At 43.9% G+C, this 24,543-nt stretch overlaps 1 protein-coding gene across 3 annotated transcripts in view; it reads left to right on the top strand.

The window, feature by feature from the left end:
* LOC126162764 (nonsense-mediated mRNA decay factor SMG8) overlaps nt 1-24,543 on the top strand; it is a 101,666-nt gene that overhangs the window by 8,985 nt on the left and 68,138 nt on the right. For all 3 annotated transcript variants that reach the window (XM_049919455.1, XM_049919454.1, XM_049919456.1), the window contains exons 3-5: nt 6,090-6,212; nt 6,292-6,443; nt 13,611-13,895. In XM_049919455.1, the coding sequence (XP_049775412.1) occupies nt 6,090-6,212; nt 6,292-6,443; nt 13,611-13,895 (560 nt within the window). The remainder of the gene's footprint in view (nt 1-6,089; nt 6,213-6,291; nt 6,444-13,610; nt 13,896-24,543) is intronic.

Genomic DNA, 24,543 nt, shown 5'->3' with positions numbered 1-24,543 from the left:
ACTCTTGTTATTGCTGTAATTACAAACATGTAAACCTAGAGAGTGATTTCAGGCATCATCACAATATATTTTATGATCATCATGCAAACAGTTTGATATAGTTTTGTAGACTGCAGTGATTATATGACAATTTTCCTCCACAATCTTTACCTGTTTTCCTAGCATAAAATATAATAGTAGTACTCCTGATCCCAATAAAGTATTGTTTCTGATTATGTACTAAATTTTGCCCTATAAATCACTCAGGTTCATCAAGCACAGTGAAATATTAAAAAGGCTTTAGTTTAAAGTTTGTAACTTCCACGTCATATAGTGTAGACAACCTGTCATGTCCATAGCTGTTGTGGCGGATGATAAAAATGGATTATGTCTTTAACATACAAAAGAAATTTGAGATGAAAATGTAAGCACTCTAATTGGAGATAGGAAGTAAGGGACGGTACACTATGTGCTGCAAATTGTTTTCAAATTTGTCAGAATATCGAGCTGCAGAAGTGAAATTCTTTTGGCAGGTTTCAATTCTGGCTATTCATTATGAAAAATACACTGGGGTATGGGATTGAAACAAAATTGGAACTGTCACAGTGGGGCTATTCAGAAAGTAGGGAACGTTTCCGTCTGACGCTGCTAGGCACGCGCCCATCCTGTATATTTTGGTATGTGCGTGCTCGGCAGCCCAGTCGGCATCCATCCATGACACCGGGAATGTCTCTGCACGTCTGGTTTTTTCGATATTCGAATTTGAAATGTGCGCTGCAATCGAAAATCCTGCCAGTTGTGAGGTGCAGTCTGTGATACGGTTTTTGTTGGCAAAAAACCCAAAACCTATAGAAATTTATCATAAACTGTGTGAAGTGTATGGAAACAATGTAATGAGTGAATGTTCCATCCAGAAATGGTGCATTTGGTTTAAAAATGGCCGAACCAATGTTCATGATGAAGAGAAGAGTGGACACCCGAGCATTGTGACTGACGATCTTGTCGCTACAGCTGATGAAACGATTTGTGAAAAACATTGCTTCACAATAATGGATCTTTCTCTTTCTTTTCCACAAGTTTCATGGACTTTGTTGTTTGAAATTGTCACTCAAAAGCAAGGCTACCACAAATTTTGTGCACAATGGGTGCCCAAAATGTTTACAGGGCACCATAAAGAACAGTGAATGGGGGCAACGTTGCCGTTTCTGGAGGCCTGCCACAAACATGGTGATCCATTACTGGATCGAATCATAACCGGTGATGAGACTTGGGTGAAACACGTCAATTGCGAGACAAAATTACAGTCCATGGTGTGGGGGCACACAGGGTCCCCTCAAAAACCAAGAAAATGTTTGCAAACCTTGTCATCAAGGAAGTTGATAGCAACACTGTATTGGGATAGGCAAGGCATGCTTCTTATTTATTATCTCGAACATGGAGCAACCATAAATTTTGCCCGGTACTGTCAAACTTTGCACAGCCTTAGAAGAGCAGTTCAAAATAAGTGCCAAGGAAAGCTGACGTTCAAAATTTTGTGTTTGCTCGACAATGCCCAACCTCACATGGCAAACTGCACTAAAGAATTCCTTAATTCATTCAAATGGGAAATTTTCCCTCATCAGCCCTACAGCCCCAATCTTGCACCAAGTGACCTCCACTTGTTTCCCAAGATGAAGAACTGGCTTGCAATGCAGCACTTTGATGATGACATGGAACTCCAGGTCGGCGTGACTCACTGGCTGAAATCTCAGGTGGCAGAATTTTACGACGAAGGTATTTCAAATCTTGTCCACCACTATGATAAGTGCCTCAATGTGTTTGGTGACTATGTGGAAAAGTAGTATGTCAGACACTCTTTCAGATGTATATAATAAAATGTATTTCTTGTACTTAGCTTTTTTTTATGCCAAAACGTTCCCTACTTTCTATGAATAGCCCTCGTATTTGCCCCAGACTTCTTATCTAACCAATCACCTCTCCCCCCCCCCCCCCCTCCCTCTCTTCCCATATCCCAACACATGCATATTCCCATACCTCATCCATTCTGTCCTTTTTTCCCACATTTTTGTACATTTTTTTACATATTTGTTTGCACATATTTTTGCCTATTTTCATGTATTAGTGCATATTTCCTGTTCCTTCCTAACAACAAAAATTCCTCTGGATCCCACCCCTCCTTTCACAATGACCCTCACCTTTTCAGATTCTGTCAGTCCCTGCCTCTCACAAAGCTGGTACTGCAAAATCACATCTCCATGTCACAGGCATCCCAGAAACACCTCCGCTCCCACCACAAGATATTGCTACTGTGCAATACCTACTACAAACGCCACATCTCTGAAATAGAATTCCTTGCTCTCCAGCACATGGAAGAGCATTTGAGACACCATCTCCAAAAGTTATCCAACCTGCTGACATCCTGCTGTGGTCTCAGACCATTACTATCCAACCTCTCTCCTACCCCCGGTGTTCCTCATCGTCAATCCCTCATAACACCAAGACACTACCTGGCTGACTTTTCAACGTGCCACATCCTCCAAAACTTTCTACTAACACTCCATCGCATCCAGATCTGAAACAATCCTGGAACACTGTTGTTAAGATTTCCACCTAAATCTTCTGCCCCACAGAATTTCATTTCTATCCAAAGGCCTCGCTTTCAGCCTTACACTCGCATTTAACCATGTTTCACTTGTCAAAGACCTACTCTCCTTCTGCTGATCCCTTCAGCAGAAACACTTCTTTGCCACCAATTATTTCATCCATTCTGCTAATTTCAAGTTGCCGCCCCTCGTACATGTCTTGTCACTCAACAACATCTTTGCCTCTGTACTTCCGCCTTGACTGACATCTCTGCCCAAACTCTTTGCCTTTACATATGTCTGCTTGTGTCTGTATATGTGCAGACGGATATGTGTATGTGTGCGCGAGTGTATACCTGTACATTTTTCCCCCTAAGGTAAGTCTTTCCGCTCCCGGGATTGGAATGACTCCTTACCCTCTCTCTTAAAACCCACATCCTTTCGTCTTTCCCTCTCCTTCCCTCTTTCCTGATGAAGCAACCGTGGGTTGTGTGTGTGTTTGTATGATTATTATTGTGTCTCTCTACCAGCACTTTCCTGTTTGGTAAGTCACAGCACCTTTTTTTAATATATTTTTCCCATGTGGAATGTTTCTATTTTGTGTGTGTGTGTGTGTGTGTGTGTGTGTGTGTGTGTGTGTGTGTGTGTGTGGGCGTGGGTGGGTGGGTGCAGTGGTGGAATAGAAGGATGTGTAGTGCTGGAATGGGAAAAGGAAAGGGAGTGGTGAGTGAAGGACAGTGACTAACAAAGATTGAGGCAAGGGGGCTTACAGGAATGTAGGATATACTTCAGGGAGATTTCCTGCCTGCAAAGTTCAGAAAAGCTGGTGTTGGTAGGAAGGATCCTGATGGCACAGGCTGTGAAGCAGTCCATGAAATGAAGAATGTTGTGTTGGACGGCAAGCTCAGCAGCTGGGTTGTCCAGGTAGTGTTCAGTAGCGACAAGGCCATGGACGTTAGAGATGTTAGTGTAAAGGGGGGTGGAGTCAGTAGTTATGAGCAGGGCATTGTATGGTAAAGGACGAGGAACATGAAGAGTTGGTGGAGGAAACAGCTGGTATCTTTTATATAGCAGGGTAGGTTGCGTGTAATAGGCTGAAGGTGTTGGTCTACGAGGGGAGAGACACTCTCAGTGGGGGCACAGAAACTGGCCACTGGGGATGACCTGGTGGTTGGATTTATGAACATTAGGATGCATGTAGGAGTGTGGGGAGTGGTAGAGGTGAGGAGAGAGGTATACTCTGGGGAGAGATTCTTGGATAGGCCTAAAGATTTGAAGAGAGTGGAGATCCTGCTGAATTTCTGGAATAGGGATACTGTGTGGCAGGACAAATCTGACAGCTGGTGTTGTCCTTCTGCCAGGTAATACTTGTGGTTCAGAACCATAGTGGTAGAACCTTTGCCACCAAGTAGAATTATAAGGTCAGAATCAGTTTTAAGTGGTGAACTGTGGTTCTTCCTGTGGATGTAAGTTTAGTTTTCATGATGAGGAATTTGGGGAATGATGGTGAGGCAAGGTTCATGGTTAAGAAACCCTGGGAAGTTAACAGCGGGTGATTTTAGGGTGGGGGCAGATCATGGTTGGACGGAGGAGTGAACTAAGTCAGGCAGAGTCAACATTGGTTTTGGGTTGAAACTGATTGGTAGAGTTGATGGCAAAAAAGTGTCTGAGAGAAGGAGAGAAGGTCGTTAACAAGTTCAGCACAACTGAATTTGGGAGTGGGGCAAAAGGTAGGGCCCTTGTAAAGAATTGATACTTCAGTGAGACTACGGCTTTTGGAGGAAAGATTCTTGACTGTGTTTTATTCCTCCAAAACTTTTTGCACCTTCTCCTGCTTTTGCTTCAGCTAGTCCCCTCAACCCAACAGAACACCTTCCTAGTTGTTGACCTCCACCTCAAAGATGGCTACATCAGTACATCCATATCAAACCTATCAACTACCAACAACACCTCCATTTCAACTGCCTTGACCTATTTCATACCAAGAAGTCCCATCCATACAGCCTGGCCACAAGTGGCCATTGCAACTGTAGTGATGAACAGTCCCTCTCAAAGTGTACCAAGAGTCTCACTGGTGTCACTGAAGCCTCCACAGACTGAAATTACCCTACCAAACTTGCACAGAACAGTTCCGTGCCTTATCTCTCCAGTCCCCCACAACCTCCCAAAGTCCCACTGTCCAACTGCAGAAGAGCATCCATCTGTTGACTCGGTACCACTGAGGACAGGAGCAACTGAATCACATTCTCTGCCAGGATTTTGACTACCTCTTGTCGTGTCCTGAAATGAGGAATATCCCACCCACTACCCTTCCCACCTCTCTCACAGTGGTATTCTGCCCCCACTGAAACCAAAGAATATCCCTGTCCATCCCTGTTAACCTTGCTCCCAAACCTTTGCCTGAAGGCTCATAAACCTGTAATAGACCTAGATGCAAGAATTGTTCCATACATCCTCCCACCATCATCCACTCCATTCTGGTTACAAGAATCAAAGGCACAGCTACCTGTGAAAACAGCCATGTGGTCTACAAGCTAAGCCGCAACCACTGTGGTGCATTTTACAGGGGAATTACAAGGCACAAGCTGTCTGTCCACATGAATGATTAGCAACAAACTGTGCCCAAGAAACAGCTGGACAACCCAGCTTCTGAGCATGCTGTCCAATACAACGTTCTTCACTTCATGAACTGCTTCACAGCCTGTGCCATCTGGATCCTTCATACCAACACCAGCTTTTCTGAACTTTGCAGGCGGGAAATCTCCCAGCAGTATATCCTACATTCCTGTAAGCCCCCTGGCCTCCACCTTTGTTAGTCATTATCCTTCACCCATCATTCCCTTCCCTTTTCCCATTCCAGCATTACAAATCATTCTATTCCATCAATGCACCCACAGTCCACAGTCATTTTATTTGTCATCTTTTCCAGCACCTCCCCCCCCCCCCCCACGCCCCCTCTCTGGCAGCCATCTAACATCCTGACCATACCTAGCTGCCCTAACCTCTCCTCTCCATACATCATCCCTGTATGCCCCCACAAGCAACACTTAACTATCCCACACCGGTACCGTGCTATCCTTCCCCCTACCCACCTCAGCCTCCTCCTTACCCCCAGCACCCATGTTGCTTCTACCATCATGCACAGTTACTCACAGTCTGGCCTTGGCAGCCAGAGGCAGTGGTCATATGTGTGTGAGTTGTGCTTGCATCTATGTTGTGTGTAAGCTGTGTACTTTAGAAGAAGGGCTTATGGCCAAAAATGTACTTGTTTAGCAGTATTTTTATTGTTCCTATCGGTGACTCAATATCTCCACTATATGGTGAGTAGCAATCTGTCCTTTTCATAATATAGATTCTTAATAAACACATACTGCTCAGAAAGGCTATAAAAAAGTCACCTGTACATTAAATGTCATAGTTTTGTTACTGCAGTTTTTTACTGTTAGTAATAACTTATCAATATTTGTATTTATTTTTATCATTATTATTTATATCCTGTGAACATTGTGTTTTTTAAAAATATTACAGTGTGATATTGAGGGCTATTATGACACGAATCAGAGAGTTATATATCTTCACTTACGAGGAGTCTTTGATGTTCATTCTTTGGTTAAAATGTATGATACTTTCTCAAGAGATATGGAACAAAAGGTATGTAATTAATACACAGCTCTTTTGTGTGTATGGTTTGGTAATAAGTGCACCTAACAACTATTTCTTTTTTTAACAGGGTTATCTTTCAGTGTGGGCTGAACTGAAATATCATTATGCTAGAGCGTTGCTTTTTCTTTTTGCTGTGTCTCATATTCTTGTGGTTTATCACCCAACTCACACATTTGACATCAGCTATGTCCATTTGTTTCGTGCTTTGGATGTTGTGAGGTAAGTATTCGAGACTTGAACCATTTCTCAAAATTGCTATCATGATGTTAGAAGCATAGAAACTGTCATTAATTTGGGTGGTAGCTTTTCCTTAATCTAATGTTAAAGCTATTTTTAATGCCACATCTGGTTATCACTATTTAATTTTTAAAATGTATTCTTGTTAGTGTGTCCCTGCCTTTGCTAAACATTTATTATATTTTAATTATTCCTCACCTGATATGGCACTGGACTCTCCTAATGAGAATGACTTATACAATTTGTGCTATACTTCATTTACGACCTGAAATATAGACATTGTACTTTTCAACCATTGGATATGAATGTGGCCTCCATTTTTCAGGTCACAAAAGGTCACATCTTGTGTACTCACTGTGTTGTGATGGCTAGCATTTTACAAGAATAATCTTGCTAACTTGTCACTTTCTAAAATACCAGAGTTTGGGAACACCATGGCTACTGTCTGAGAAGGTGCAATGGTGAACGTCTATTTGCGGCATCAATGTTTTTTTTTTTTTTTATTGAAAATGAAGTTTCCAATTAATATCTTCACTCTGAGCACAATTTGGATAGTGTCATACCACTGCATTTCTTGAAAAGGACAGAAGTATTCACAGAGGCAGTGTTGTTGCAGTTTATGAGCATGTTGTTAAAACTATGAGGAAGAATTTAAATTTTGTAGTATGGTTAAAGCAGAAGTGTTGAGTTGTCAATAGGCACACACCAAAGAAGGAAAACTTGTTAACTTTTGGAGTTATCTTTTGATGAGCTAGAATAAAACACACACACACACACACACACACACAAACACACACACACACACACACACACACACACACACACACACGACACTAGATGAACTAAAAGTGTCAAAGCTATTTTTCATCAGGTAGACTGGTTGGGGTGATGGTAGTGTCAGTGGGGTGGGTAGCGAGGGAGAGGGAGGCAGGGAGAGGGACTGGAGGTGGATGGCTAGCAGCTCGGAGAGTAGTGGCTGGTTTGTTGGTCAGAAATGGAGGAGGGAGGGGTGTCAGGTATATGGATTGGCAGGACTGTAGCAACCGGTGGGAAGCGGCATATGCTGAAGGCAATATGGTCACATGAGTTGGGGGGGATGACAGGATGGAAGAAAGGTAAACTGTTGAGTAGAGGGTGTGCGGACAGTACCTTACCTGAGATTTAGGCCAGACTGATAACTGGAATGGAATGTGTCTTGTAAGGATAACACCCATCTTCGTAGCTCAGAGAAGGTGGTGGTGGTGTTTGGGGGGGGGGGGGAGGGGGGGAGATCCTGTCACAGGCTTATCTTACCCCTTTAGAGGCTGGGCCACCTGTGAAAGCAACCATGGCATATTACCAATTTTGCTGCAAACACTACACAGCTTTTTATGTTAGTACGACCAGCTGTCCACCAAGATGAATGGCCACTGCCAAACCATTGTCAAGAACAAAGTTGACCATCTTGGGGGCACAACATGCAGCTGAGCACAGCATGCTCAATGTCAGTGTCTCCTTCACAACCAGAGCCATATGGATCCTTCCCTCCCCCACCAGCTTCTCTGAACTATGAAGTTGGGAGTTCCTGTAACTGTCCTGGCCTCAATCTCAGGTAACCTGCACCCTTCACTCAATGATTTCCCCTTCATCCATCTTGTCACCACCTCCCATTTCACTTCCCCTCATCACCCTTCAGTGTGTGCCATTTCCCACTGCCCACTACAATCTTACCAGCCCAGATACCTACCATACATCTCCATAGCTAAGTGGTCCATGCAACAAAATGTCACAAAGGGGAGTGGGTTTGGCAGGGTCGGAGATTTTTTTCTGCAGGGGGACTGGGTGTTGCATTGTCTTCATTATCATTTTATCCTCATTGACACACAAGTTGCCGAAGTGGTGCCAACTAAAAAGACTTGCACCAGGTAACTGGTGTACTCAAAGGGAGGCCCTAGCCACACACACATTTCAATTCCTATATCTGTCACCCTCCCTCCTGCATTCCTGGTCAGCAAATCAGCCACTTCTCTCCAAGCCACTAGCCACCCGCCCCATATCCCTCTCCCTCTCCCTCTCCCTCTCCCTCTCCCTCTCCCTCTCCCTCTCCCTCTCCCTCTCCCTCTCCCTCTCCCTCTCCCTCTCCCTCTCCCACTCCCTCCCTCCTCCCCTTCCTCTCCCCCTTCCCCTCCCTCTCCATCTCCCCTCCTCCCTCTCCATCTCCCTCTCCCCTGTCCCCTCCCCTCTCCCCTCCCCATCCTCCTTCTCCCTCACCCCTCTTCCCCTGTTCTCCCTCTTCCTCTCTTCTCCCTTGCTGTCCCCTCTCCTCCCCTGCCCCTCTTCTCCCCCTTCCCCTCCCCATCCTCCTGCCTCTCCCCTTAACCCTCATGCTCCCATTCCCCTCTATCTCTGTTTTCCCCTACCCACACTACCAGTCAGCCTGCCAAAAAATAGCACTGGCACCTTTAATTCAGCTGCAACATGTAGGGGCACTGTGTGTGTGTGTGTGTGTGTGTGTGTGTGTGTGTGTGTGTGTGTTCTAGCTCTTCTTCTCGTTCTTCTTCTTTAACATTTGTCCCACCTGGCAATAGGGTGTGCTGAGTGGATTCGCTATTTCCATTTTGTTCGATTGTGGCCCATGTCGGGATGAAAATTTGCAGCCTTCAGTTCATTATGCAGAGTGTTGGCCCATCATTGTCTAGGTCATCCCTCGGGTGTCTTACCCCTGACTTCCACTGTGTATGCTGCCTTTGCAACGGTATCATGCTTTGCATGCAGCACATCCAAACAACTGCTGATGGCTTTCTCGCATCTTCTTCTGGATTGGTGTGACCCCAAAATGTTCCTTGATAGTGTCACTTGGGAAGTGATCCAGCCGAGTGATGCCACCTGTCCATCTGATCATCATAGTCTCCATGACCCCCAATCATTGTTCTACCTATTTTGCAGCTGACCAACACACGGTGCTATTGAGAGCAACAAGATGGGTGAGAGTCCAGTAGATCTTCGACTTCAGACGATCCTTAACCCAATGATCACAGGTGATGCCTGATGTCGTTCACTGCTTTATCCAGACTGCCTGTGAACTTGTGCTGATCTCATCTGTAAGGTGGCCATTGCTGGAGAATGTAGAACCGAGATACTTAAATTTTTCTTCTCTTTATAGGTTTTCTCCATCAGTGCCGAATTTCTCATCAATCTGATGTCATGTAATCAGTTTTCTTTGTGTTGAGTTGCAGACTATATCGCACGAGTTGGGCATTCCACTCTTGTGTTTGATGTTGGAGATAAAACTTATTCTCTGCAGCTAGCATGACATCTTCAGCACAGAGAAGTGTTCATGGGAGTGACATGTGTAGGTCTGAAGTGACAGTATCCATCACAAGAATGGTGATAAGACCAAGCCTTGGTGGACTCGTAGTGTGATGCAAAAGTTGTTTGATGCCCCTGCTGCCACTTGGACATACCCGAGCCCAGTCAGCAAGGTACTTCGAAACACTGTGGTCTCAAAGTGCTAACCAAATTAGATCATGTGGTACCTTATCGAAAGCCTTCTCAAGGTCTCGAAATACAAGGTGCAATACCTTGTTCTTTTTGTGATATTTTTCAATAGGCACCCATGTAGCATGCATTGTGTCAGTTGCGCCACAATTTTTCACAATTCCAGCTTGGTTCCTACTGATTTGAGCTATTTCACATGTCCTTTTGTCAAAAATATGTTGAAGGATCTTCACTCCGTGGCTCAGTAATCTGATTGGGTGGTAATTAGAACACTCAGCAGGACTTCCTTTCCTTATGAAGATGCTCTGCTGCCAGTCTGTTGTTATCCTAGCTTCTTTGACAATATGGTTGAAAACATCCATTAGTCAGCTTGCCACATTTGACTGTTAAGAACGCCATAACTATCCTGGGAAGTTATCGAGGCCAGTGGCTTTCCCTCTCTTCATCTCCGTTGCAGCAGCCTCAACTTCAGCAATGTTAATTTCCTTAATTGGTCCTTCAACAGGTGACATGGTTGGTGTTGGTGGATGGGGAAATTCCTTGGTATAAATTCTCTCAAAGTAGTTCCGCCAGCATTCCTTTGCTTTCCTCCTGTTGACCAGGAGCTCACCCGTTTCATTTTTGATGCCACTAAAGTCAATAAATGTGGCATTCTCCTTCGTGTGTATCTAGTTTTGTGTAGAGATCTGAGTACTCATTTGCTTTTGCGATTACAGTGATCTTCGCCTCTCTATGGGTTTATTTGAAAGTATTCCAACAGAATAGTGTTTTGTCTGCTAGAAACTCGTGGTACGACTTTTTCTTCTTGTGTATTGCATCCTTAACATCATTATTCCAAGGCCACATGTCTTTGTGATCCCTTCATCATCCCGGTTTCGTTTTTCCGAGAATAAAGCATGCAGCTTCATGAACAGAGATCTTCAATTTAGTTCAGCTATCTTCTGCTGTGGTAATTGGTGGCACTGTAATTTCTGTCATAATGTCAGCCTCTTTCTCTCTGAAGTGCCACCATGTGATTCTTAATGGTCCATTTCTGGCAGAGTACCCAGATCTTGGTGGTTTTATTCCAAGCTTACAGATGATTGGCAGTGTTACATTGCAACAGTTTCATATGGAACAACTTTGAGATACTGACATCTTACACCGACATAGTCAGTCTGACTTGCATTTGATCCACTGTAGTACTTGATTAGGTGAGTTTCATGTTTTTTGAACCAAGTGTTCATGGTGACCAGGTCATGAGTTTCTGGACAATCAAGGATTTGCTGTCCACCATCACTCTTCTCTCCATATCCATGTTCAGCATGGGCATCATCATCTTCTTTCCTTTGCGTGATATGTCCATTCAGGTCTTCAGCAATGATGAGGTAGTCTTGTGCTAGGACTTCAGCCAGCTTCTCATAAAGTACTGTCCCAAAGACATCTTCGGTTTCTGCATTCAGGTCGGTTTTGGGACATAGGCACTGAAGAAGTGGACTTTTCGTCTGTTTGCAATATAGACAATTTTCATAAGGTGATCATCATAACACCACAACTCAGAGACAGAACCACTGAATTTTGCTGATATGAAAATGCTGACATCTTGGTTGTTTGTGTGTTCCATTGTATATCAGTTTGTAACCACAACCAGTCTCATATGACTTTTGCCCACTCCACCTTGTTTCTTGAGCTGCACAAATGTCGATATGCCTCTTTTCCAGTGCCTTAGCTAGTTTGTTGCATTGGCCAGTCATTGTCACAACATTCAGTGATGTGAGACAGAATGTGTGGCCTCTCTTGTCTAGCTGTCGCTGCCCATGTGACAGTAACCCTCGCGTACTTGCCATGCTAACTGGGCCCTGCCAACAGGTGTTGCTTTTGGGGGACACCCTAACCATGGTATCAAATGCTTGGGCCAGCATTTCCATAAAGATGTGACAGTGGTGTTACAGCCAGCTTGTCACAAAGCCTGTTGCCAAGCATTTTAGAAGCTGCCGCCAGCATGAAGCCACTCCTCAGGTGTAGAATGGATGCCTTTTGCAGCCGCTCCACTGGAGAACAGATGCTACCTTCTTTTTGAAATTTTAGTTATCTTGCAACTGCACGATACCAGTGATCTCCATCTTGCTGTAGTTGCCATGTAGAACTTCTATTTTGGTGAAAAGATAGTTCATCTGCCCTTCCATCTTCCAAGTCATTAACCATCCAGCCTGAGAGGTAGAGGTAGGAACATGAAAGACACCCTAGCCTTTGAGACCTAAGGGCATCGGGGTCAGGAAAGAACAAGAGGAGGCTGTGGATGTCCAGATAGAAAAGATAAAAAGAGAGGAGCCTGGTATATGTAAGTGTGAGCCATACCAGGCTCAGCTTGGGACCCTGTGGTCACCAGTCACATACTCAGTAGATGTGGATCCCTGAAGAAGTATTTATTTTATTATAGCTTGTTTAAGGATAACTCTGAAAACTAGCAAGTTTTCTTTCTTTTGCATGTGCCTATTGACAGCTGAATGTGTCTGCTTATTAGTGAGTGGTCTCTTTAATCCAAAAATGTTAACATTCTACAAGAGCTTTCCTACAACATTTATTGTATAATTAAATACAGATGTTCTAAGTGACTATGTTCTTCATAATATAAAAATAAATATGCAGTCAAAACTTCATTGAATTTGCAAAGAGACAGATTGACTGACCAGGATATACAGTATACTCCTGATTATGCGTGGTAATGTGGGAGAAAAGACATATGCATAATCGAAAAATATGAATAACTGAGATATTTTTTTAAACATGTAGTTTAGACAATGTCTAACGGATGGATAGGAGCAGCAGCATCAGCTGCTGATGCCTGCATGTGCTCAGGCATGACTCGACACAGTTGTCTTCCATTGCTGGTCTATCTTAGCACCCGCTGCTACCCCTAGCATCTGGCAACCTTCACTGCTAGTCCCTGCATTCATGATGCTTGTGCTGCTTTTTTTTGTTTTTAGTGCATGAATAATCTGTAAGCCAGATTGGCATGAATAATTGGGCATACGATGTACTCTCAGGAGGTGTAAGTCTTGTAAATAAAGACAACACACTTGTCTTAAAACATAATAATTCTGGTTTTCTACTCCATATAAGAATTTCTGTGTGTGTGTAGGGGGGGGGGGGGTGCACGTGTGTGTGTAAGTGTGTGCTTGCATACTTGCGTGTGCAACATGGACCCACACACACACACACACACACACACACACACACACACACACACACACACACAGAGGAGACGGATATAGTGATTTATTGAACATAGTTAGGTATAAAACAATGTATGTATGTGGTAAAATACTTAAGAAATCCTATAAACAATCAGCATGTTGCCATATTTTCCACTGAGGAGACGAATTTTGAATGTGAAACTGATTTGTTTCATATCATAGCAAGAGGGGTCATAATTATGATAGATGGAACATGGGACAAATATCTAACCAACTTCCAGCAGGGGCTGGAGGGGGATGGAGAGGATGTAAAACTGTCATTCTCAAAAGATATTTATTACTTCTACACAGTTTTACAAAGGTTACTAATTATTCTGTGGTCTGAATATATTAACTCTCATGCAGCTGATTTGGTTTTGTATTTAGTTCATATATTGTTTATTTCTGTGTATAAGACTTACAAGGAGTTTAATTTACTCAATGTCTTTTTACTCAGACAGAAAATGCAAGGCACAGTTAGTGAAATATTACGATCAGTGACTGGTGTGCCTAAGGAGTGGATTAACAATGCACGGCCATGCTCCCCACGTGTGTTATTTCTTTTCAACTCTTGCCCATCTATTTTCAAAGTGGATGGAACAGCTGGTGCAGGAATCGGGCCCAGTGCAGGAGCTGGAGAACAAAGCAAGAGTGCGAAACTCAGTATAAAGAAGCTGGAACATGCTCTTGAAGACCAGATCTACCATATTCTGAGGAAGAGCCGTGTCATCACAAATGTGAGGTAGGTCACGTCATAGCTGCTCATTAATATGACACCAAGTGTCTACAGCATTACTGTTTCACATATTCTGAAATGAAAACATTCATAATGTGAGGGTAAATCAAATGTAAATAGGATTTTATTTAAAAAATTATTGAAACATAAAAGACATATGTAGTGTATTTTTTCTAAATAGTTTCCTGCTTTAGTAGTAAATTCTCCCAGCGAGAAGGGAGGTATTTTAATCCCAGCATATTAGACTGAAGCTGGTTGTGTCAAGAACCAAGTCCCTCCACACCCTTGTCATCTTCAAACTATAAGGAAGGATAGGAGCACAGCAGTCAGTCTCAATACCTTTTTTTAAATCCAGATTTCAGCTATAGACTACCAGCCTCACTGCATTTGAGTGAGTTATAATCCAACAAACTTCCAGAAGTGCATGTCACCTTATGACTTTACTGGTACACATATGGTGACAAGTACTGCTGGGAGTTCATTGGATTGTAACTTGCTCAATTGCACTGAAGATGGCAGGAATTAATGTGCAAGAATACCAGTGGCTTTGTGATTGATTACTGTATTTCTATTCTTTCTTATAATAATGTTCGTTAGCTGTGCGCAATAGTTCTGTATGGAATCAAAGTTGACATCTGTAGAATGTTGCCCTCCTAAAACTTCTGTAAATGGTCAACACAAATGAAAATTGAGAGCAAAATGTCCAGGCCATAGGGACAATGATCAAGTTGAGTCCAGTGCAGTTCTTTAGGTTTTGAGACCGATAGATCTTCAGTATGGGGCCTGGCATTATTGTGGAGGAGGATGGCCTCTCAAATCTGTTGCTCTCATTTTTTGGGGCAATATGTTGCCTTTATCTCATTCAGTATCTCTCTGTAGTAAGCTATATTGTTTGTGCATCACTCATGCAAAGAACCAATGAGCAAAATGCCTCACACATTGAAGAAAGTGGTTGAAGAACCTTGTCAACTGACACTGGGGCTGCCTTCTCCTTCCTCTGGCACTCCAAACTCACTTTGTTCATCTTGGGACTGTGTTGGTGGATCCATGTTTTATTGCAGGTGATGATCAGACTCAAAAATACATCACCTTCTTTCGCAGATCTTGCTGTAAGTGTCTCACAGATCTCCAGTTGTCTCAACTTCTGATCTACAGTCAAAAGGTGAGAGACTCGTCTGGCACATACTTTATGGTACTTTAGGTTGTTTGTGATGACCATTTGACAGCCTCCATAACATATTCCAGGCTGTTCTGGAGCTTCAGATACATTCACCCATCAATCATCTTCAAGAATGTTTTTCACCATGCAAATGTTTTCATCCATAATGACAAATTTCAGTAGCTTGAGCTCATTTATGAGCAAGAAAATTTATAATTATGAGTTGTGCAATAGAGGGATCACCTTTTGGACCACCATCAAGAGCAGTTCTGACAAATTGGTTGGGAGTGTGGAGTGGCCAACTCTCCACATTTCTAATGACACCCTCCCAAGCATATTAGAAGTGCAGGCCCTGTCCTCAGTCAAATATGCTCAGGAACAAAAATCCTGTTTATATTTGATTTAAAATCATTTATTGATGTATTGTCTTGTACAGAGAAATGAAAGTGATTGGTACTGGGCATCTGCTTTGATCTGTAACATAATGCTGTTGTGGTGTGTGACATCGTGTTTATTTGAGATATGTATTTAACATATAGTGTGTGAGAAGAAGTGCTTCATACCAGGTGGTTTGCTTGTGGTTGTACACTCTAGTGTTCAATTTCAAAGTTAGGAAAGTTATGTTATTTGTTAAAGGTTGTTATGTAGAATAACACACTATACCTTTAAAATATAATAGTCATGTGTTGCAACAGGTCTAACTTTTCAATTCTTCATCTATAGAAATCATGATGTTTCGAAGCAAAGAACTCATCGAGCCATGGTCAGAATGCATTTTCATCTGGAAAGGAAGTCCCTTGGAGGTTGTTCACTAGAAAGTGGAAAAGGTGAAAATCTGAGGCACTAGGTATAGTGCTTTTTGTGAGTCTAGCAGAATGTAGGCTGGCATTATCATGGAGTAGCATCACTTCAAGCAGTCTTCCTAGTCACTGTTCTTGGGCTATGTCAGCAAGATATCTCAGTCATTGGCAATAAATGTCAGTAGCAGTGGTTACAACTCAGGAAACAGTTCATTATTTACCATGCATCGCTGTTCCACCAGGTACACAACATTATCTTTTGTGGATAAGCGTAGGTCTTTATACAGGGAGTTGCTACTTTGTTGGGACTCAACCATTCCTTTTTTTCTTTATATTAGCATAAAGACACAATTTGTCATCCCCATTAATGATACAGGATAGGAATGGTCAGTGTTGTTCATGAGTCAATTGAAGATGAGCAAGCAGAGATGCACATATGTCCACTCACTGGTTTTATGATTTTGGCTTAGAGCATGTGGTATCCATACACCTGACTTTTGAACCTTTCTCTTTGCATGCAAATGCCGCATGATGGTGGAATGATCACAGTTCATCACACTTGGCAGTTCTCAAGCACACTGACGTGGATCATTGTGGATTAATGCGTTCAAATGATCTTCATCAAACCCCGATGCTCTTCCTGAACATGGACAGTCACTAATGTCAAAACAATCCTCCTTAAAACATGAAAATCCTTTTCTTGCTGTGCTCTGTCCAAGGGCATTATCCCTCCAATGGCATTATCCCAACATGTTGCGCAAAATTTTCTGATTGCCACTACTGCTGTCACCCAACTGTTGAACTCAAACAAAGGAATATGTCTGAAATATTCTTATTTCTCCACTTGGAACTCCATTTTCTACCATCTGCAGTTCCACTCACTACCTGTGAATGACAATATGTAAACTCAAATAGCAACAGTGAACTACAAATGAAAAATGACAGTCGATTAGATGAGCCCATAGCAACCAGAATACCAACATGCAAAACAAAAATGTTATGAACTTATGCACCAACCTAAAGGATTACGCATCTCCTTACTGACCCGCTTCTTTTGTCATTTTTCCCACATGGACACTGAATGACAGTTACTTGAAACATTTACACTTATGAGTGGAAAGTGATGTCCTTTAAACAGTTGACTTCAGAAACTACAGCCTTACTGAAAAATAAGCCTTGAACTAAATCAAAGCCATTGTCAGGATAGGATGTCTCTTAAAGAAGCCATCAAAATTTTTGAGAGAAAATTCTCATTAATTGAACGTCAAGGTCAGAAATTTTTGCCCTCTATAATTTTAGATAATGACTCAGAAACAACAACTTATTGCAATAATGAAATGATATATGAATGACAAAACAAGACCCAACATTCATAATTCCAATTTCAGAAGTCTCTCACAAAATAGTTTACAAACCCTTCCTTTGATTATCGTGAAGGTGCAAAAAAATATTTTATGTAGAAATTATAGAGTTCAAAAGAATCGTTTAATGAAAACAAAAGCCATTGAACCTGTCTGAATCACTGTTCTGTTTGAAATCACGTGCAAAAAACTGGCAATTTTCTGTCAGCACTTCACCAATAATTACAGGGGCACTAATGACATTTGTATGTGAAAGACAGTGAATGCTAGTCCTCTATTTTTAAAGAAAGGTTAGAGGGCAATTGCACAGAGCTACATGTCTGCACCATTAAATACAACTACATTGTTATGATAATGGGAACAATGATTTAATGAGCAGATGCCAGTCACCTTTAATGTGAGATTCTGAGTAGCAGAAATGTCTTTGTGTGCAGACTTGTGAACTAGTTAACTCTCTTTCATCAGAACAGAAAATTTAATCACACAGAGATACATTCTGTGGTGGTACACATTATTTAATTATTGTGTTTTTGTAACCCTTATAAAAATCATCTACATCCTTCAAGGAAACTCAATAATTTTATTATATGTACTCTCACTCTGCATCTATCCAAGTTTGTTTTTAAATTAATTTAAAAAAAATGTTGGTGCAGGTGTGTTCTTTTACCAACATGATAGAGAGAGAGAGAGAGAGAGAGAGAGAGAGAGAGAGAGAGAAGCGAGAAGCTTGTAGTAACACGTTTCACATTTACGTAGCATTTCACTTAGCATAGACCGGGACTGAGTCCTAGGCAGGCCCGATGTTGACTGACTGGGCACGGCCCGTGCTGCCTGAGTTGTTGTTGTTGTTACGCCGGCAGAGGTCGCGTCCGAATTCTCGCGTGCCCTCTGGTGGACGGGACTCTACTTGCGGCAACTACCGTCCGTGACGCGCCGTGCCGATGTGTGCCTCCCGCGATATTTCTGGTGGCTACTGCACTCCTCTTCCTTCGGGGGGTGAAGCCACTGTGATCCACTGCGTCGGAAGGTGGAGTGTCGTGCAGGAGTGACTACCTCCACGTCCATCGGAAGGTTGGAGTCGAGGGGATCTGCCAACCCTCAAGCCGGAACCTTCGAATACGGCTGGAAGTGACCCACACGAAGAGGCCCCCGTCGTCCCACCACTGGAACCCGGGACAGAACGGGAGACAGGCCGTCAAACTCTGGATCCTGGTCCACCCCAGGAGGGGCAAGACCCAGTGGCGGGGACGAAGGGGAAGGGATGACCACAGGTGAACCAGCCTGCTGAACAACCGGGCTGGCGAGGGGGGCAGGCTCTAGCTGGGGCATCACTAATGATGGCGATGCTGGTGCTGGAGTGACTGGAGGCTGCCAAGGCTGAGAGCCATCGCAGTGCGGCGGAATCACAGGGGGGAGGGGTGGTAGCGTCCCCTGAGAAACCAACACAGGTGCCGGCAATGGGGAAGCCGGTGCCGGAGGGGTCAGAGGGTGGGGGCCCAAACGGGGACGAAGCTGATTTTGGTGATGACGTACCTCCCGATCCTCCGTCTGCAAGGTATAGAGCCGGCGGCCATTTCGGCGCAGGACCACCGCCGGTATCCAACGTGGATTGCGACCAAACCCACGTGCCCAGACCGACATACCCGGTGGAAAGCCGGGTACTCCGTTTTGCGAAGACTGGCGAGGACCGGGCCTAAGGAGGTGCAGCAGAGTCCTAGGTTGGCGCCCGTGGAGGAGCTCTGCGGGGCTGCATTCTCCCATAGGTGTGGTCCGGTATGCCGTCAGGAAAAACGCCAACGTCTCCTCCGCAGGAAATTCGTGCACATACTTTTTCATCTGTGTCTTAAACGTGCGCACCATGCGCTCGGCTTCCCCATTCGATTGTGGATGAAAGGGGGGAGAGCAAACATGCCGAATGCCGAAGCGCCTACAAAAATCCTGGAAGGTCTGCGACATAAACTGAGGTCCATTGTCTGAGACCAGGGTGACTGGCAGATCTTCCACAGAAAAGATTTTTGCTAGTGCCTGGATTACAACCTCTGAAGTGGTTGAGGAGCAGCGAACCACATATGGAAATCGGGAATAAACATCAATGACAATGAACCAAAAGCCATTGAGAAACGGGTCCACAGAATCGATGTGAACACGTTCCCATGCGTGGGTTGCAGGCGGCCAGGAAGAGAACGCTGACCTGGGAGATGCCTGTTGGCTCGCACACTGGGAACAGGCGGCCACCAAGTGCTCAATTTCTCTGTCAATACCGGGCCAGTACACATGTCGGCGAGCCAAGGTTTTAGTACGGGAAACACCCCAGTGCCCCGCATGTAATAACTTGAGGACCTCCCGTCGTAAACTGGCAGGAACAACCACGCGAGGAGCTGTATCATCGGTAGCCAGAAGGAGAACTCCTTCCAAGACGGAGAGGCAGTCTCGTAGAACAAAATAATTACGAAGAGGGTCCGAGGCCCGGCCTGGAGGTCGGGATGACCACCCCTGCTGAATGAGGTGAACCACTTGCCGGAGAACCAGGTCAGCTGCCGTTTCCCTGGCGACTCTAGAACTAGTGATCGGGAAGCCATCAACCACTTGGCGGGACGCCACATCCAAATGAAAACACATAATCTCCTCTCGATCGAACTTAGGATCCGGGCCCACCGGAAGACGGGAAAGAGCGTCTGCGTTGGCATGCTGTCCAGTAGGGCGAAAATGAATGTCATAATGGTACTTAGAGAGGAACAAGGCCCAGCGCTGTAGTCTGTGGGCTGCCCTATCTGGAATCTGAGAGGCGGGGCCAAATAACGATACTAATGGCTTACGGTCAGTGATTAACTGAAACTTCGTGCCATACAAGAAAGGGTGAAACTTGGTAACAGCATAGACAATGGCCAAAGCCTCTTTTTCCACCTGGGAGTAATGGGCCTGTGCGGGACTAAGAGTTTTAGACGCAAACGCCAGTGGCTGCTCGGAACCATCGGAGTTGCGATGGGCCAGGACCGCCCGTACCCCATACTGCGAAGCATCTGTAGCCAAGACCAACGGCTTATGGGGGTCAAAAGTAGCCAAACACGGCGCTGACATGAGGAGGCCTTTCAAGGAGGTGAACGCTCGCTCGCATGCAGGCGACCAATCGAAAGGAACACCCTTGCGCAGAAGGCAGTACAGGGGGCGGACGATGGTGGAAGCCCTGGGAATGAACCGGTGGTAATATGCAATCTTGCCTAAAAAAGCTTGTAACTCCTTCAGCAAAGCGGGCCGCGGAAGGTCGACGATACCTTGGACCAAACTTCCTAGTGGCTGGACGCCGTGCCGAGAGATTGTGTAGCCCACATACTCAATGGACGGTTGGAAGAAGTTTGACTTACGCAGGTTGCAACACAAGCCCACGGACCTGAATTTGAGAAAGAGGGTGCGAAGGTTGTGCAAGTGTTCCTTCGTGCTGCGGCGCGTGACAATTATGTAGTCCAGGTAATTAATACAATGAGGGATTGTTGACGCGACATGCTCAAGATAACGCTGGAATATCGCCGGGGCACTGGAGATTCCGAAGGCCAACCGCTGGTATTGGTAAAGCCCAAACGGGGTGTTGACAACCGCCAGCCGTTGGGAGTCCTCATCAAGAGGTATCTGATGATAAGCCTCCGAAAGATCGATTTTCGAAAAATGTTGGCCTCCTACCGCGGCGGAGAACAATTCATCAGCACGAGGCAAAGGATAGGTGTCCACCACCAATTGGGAATTAATGGTGGCCTTGAAATCGCCACAAAGACGTAATTTTCCCGAGGGTTTCCTGACAATAACGAGGGGCGAAGCCCACTCACTAGAAGAAATGGGAAGAACGACCCCTAGGGCTGTCAGCCGGTCGAGCTCTTCTTTTACCTGAGGGCGGAGAGCCAAGGGGATCTGCCTCGTGCGTAGAAAACGCGGGCGAGCCGACGCCTTCAACGTTAAGTGAACTTCAAAGTCTGAAACACGCCCCAGGCCCTCCTCAAAGATATCCGGAAAGTCAGAGATCAAAGATTCTAATGATTGATAGGGAATGTCTTCGGAGACCAACTGTATGGTGTCAGTGATAGAAAACCCGAAAGCTTGAAAGGCATCCAAGCCAAAAAGGTTAGCGGAGCTCGCATCACTGACAACAATAAAAGTAATATGCCGAGTGACTGATTTGTAAGTTACATCGGTAGTGAATTGACCCAGTAGGGCAATGAACTGTTGACCATAACCGCGTAGACACCGGTAAACTGGCGCCAACGGGGACGACCCAAGGTCAGAGTAAGTTTGTGCATTCAACAAAGAAACCGCCGCGCCCGTATCTACTTGCAGTTGTAATCGGCGCGACCAGACCGACACCTCGATAAAGAGTTTGTGGGCCGATGCGTCGGGAGCCTGGCCCAATGAAACTTCCTGAATGTCAACGTCCATGTCCTCTGTAACTGCTTCCTTCAATTCTTTCGAGGCTGAGCGGCAAACTTTAGCAATGTGTCCTTTTTTATTACATTTGCGACAAACGGCCCAACGCTGGGGGCACTCCGACCGATCGTGATGTATATAGCACGTCGCACAGGACGGTAACAGGGCCCGGCGGCCGGAACTCTGTTTACGCGCCGTGCGGGAGCGGCCGTAACGGCCGGATTGTATGGCTCGCACGTCGTCCACCCCGGATGCAGTGGACGCGGCCGCGCCGCCCTGAACCGCCGCGACGTTGCACCACGCTTCCAACTGTTGACCGGCGGCATGAGAGACTTCATACGATTGAGCAATGGACAGGACTTCCTCGAGGGAACGGTCTTCTAACTGCAGGGCCCGTTGCTGGACCTCCCTATCAGGGGCCGAACGAACAATGACGTCGCGCACCATAACGTGGGCATACGACTCTCGCGACTGCTCCGTGACAAAATGACACTTGCGACTAAGACAGTGCAGGGTTGCGGCCCACGCCCGGTAAGACTGATGGGGCTGTTTCTTGCATTGATAGAACTCGACCCTAGCCGCCACAACATGCGTGCGGCAGTGATAATATGAAAACAGTAAGGAACACAATGCGTCAAAAGACAAGGACGTGGGTTCCTGCAACGGCGCTAGCTGCCGCAAAACTTGATACAGCGAGGGAGATATCCAAGACAAGAAAAGAGCACGACATACCTCCGCATTGGCAACATGAAACACCTGGAAATGCTGCCGAAGGCGATGTTCATACGCGTCCCAATCCTCCGCCGTCTCGTCATACGGGGGAAAGGGAGGAGGGAACGGCGCTGGAGCAGACGGCGTGGAGAGTGTCACGAACCGTCTCTACTTTCAGGGAAAGTTAACTCCATAAGGACACCGTTACGGTGTGGCTAATGGCTGTAAAGTAATTTAGTAGAGCTGGCCATGATGTCTCCTTTGTTGATGCTGCTGTGTCTGTGTTGTCCTTGTGGCTTCTTGTTGTCTAGGCGATGATTCCTTGGCTGCCTTGGGTCCAAGAAAAAGGTGCGGGTTTTTTAATTATTACTGGACTATCGAAAAATGATGCAGAATTCCACGGTTTCTTTGTATCAAACACATTTATTGCAAGAACTATATGCACAACCACACTCAACCGCGGCTAACACACAAGTGACCGAAAAACCGTTGTCGACCAAAGATCACAGTCATAAAGTACAAAGAACATACAATACAATACAATACTATTCCAATATCTTAAGTGAAACCTTTTTTTTTAATACGACTTTAGTATATAATGAAATAAATAATGAAATGAATAATGAAATAAAATGACGTCTATTTGTCAGTTCCATTACAATAGCCCCCCCAAGAATTTTGTAAGTATGACAATGCGAACAAAATTCTGACAACAGAATAATGGAACTGCCAAGATTATGTTTTTAAATACATTAAAATTTTTAATAGGACTGTTTCCTTTGAGTTATGCTAACACTGAAATTGTTATACTTAGTAAAGGAAAACCTACAATTTTTTAACCTTAGAGCAAATGAAATACGAAAGAAGATTCACAATTTTCACTTAGAAGAGTCCATAATGTTTTAGTACTTCACATGAAACCATTGAAAGACTGTAACTTTTAACTGCTGGCTTGTTTTAATTTCTTTTGTTGCCCACTTTTCACATTACTCACAGTCTGTCCCACATTGTCCATCTGCACATAGGTGACTTCCGTTAAAAGGTCTGATTTCTGCTTGTCCTGCAGTGCGTCTGTTTCCAAAGCTTAGCTGTCAGTATCGCTTCATTGACTATAATGCCATGTTATCTAAAAATCACATACAGAGATCACCTTTTGGTTACATAATGTTTATATGTAAGTACATGGTTAGGATACATAGTTAATCTTCTGGTAATGTTTATCTAGTGGGAGAAGTTTACAGTATGTGTCTGAGTAATACCACACAGATATGAACTGGTCCAAAAAAAAAAAAAAAGATTCTTCAAATCATAATAAATTCAATAAACATGTAATACAAATGCATTAACATATTGGGTGTAAAATATCTTGTCGCAAAGACATTACTCCAAGGGTAAAAAAATAAATTGCTTTTCAAAAGTAAAGTTACAGGCAGCTTGTTACAGGGGTTCATTTTCACAGTAAAAATGCAAAGGTAGAATCATGAATGAAAGTTTTGGAATGGTATGTATCTATCAAAATTAAAAAATATTATGCATTTGCAGTGGTTGAGAGAGAAATATACAGTAATTCATGTAGTTTACTGAAAATGATTGTCTCCTTGTAGAGTTGGACATTTCAAGCACTTAGGTGTGTAGTAATTAGGATTCTGCCTTTAAGAGTAAAACATTTAAAAAACTTCGCATTTTAAATGACGTCTCAACAAGTGTGGTGTGAGAGTTACACAAACTAAAATTACACAAATTATCAAACATCAATCAAATTGCATAAACATACAGAAATATCAAAAACTAACATGGCTAGCATATTACACAGAAAATTCATTGCAACCACTTCATACAGTGAATACATATTAAACAAATAATAAACATTTTCAAGGGCACGAAACTATATCAAAATCAGACAATTTTTTATAGATAAAATTTCAAGTTAAAAACTTTTGTTGAGTCACCTTTTAACTTTCTCAGAATAGTCTTACCCCTTTTGTTTATACAATTTCAATGAAACAATATTCCTTAGTCCGAGAACTTTCCTGGATTTAGGATACACCAACCGGTATGCATTTGGGTGTGGATTCTCTACAATCTCGAATGGACCCATGTATATATCAAAGAATTTCTTTATTTCAGAAGTTAGAACTTTTGATTTCTCATGTGATTTTACTAAAACATAATCTCCTACTTTAAACTTGGTTGCTTTGATCTTGCCATCATGT

This window comes from Schistocerca cancellata, chromosome 2, assembly GCF_023864275.1.
Source record: "Schistocerca cancellata isolate TAMUIC-IGC-003103 chromosome 2, iqSchCanc2.1, whole genome shotgun sequence".
Taxonomy (NCBI): domain Eukaryota; kingdom Metazoa; phylum Arthropoda; class Insecta; order Orthoptera; family Acrididae; genus Schistocerca; species Schistocerca cancellata.
The sequence above is the reverse complement of the archived record's forward strand: the minus strand, read 5'-3'. Positions and strand labels throughout refer to the sequence as shown.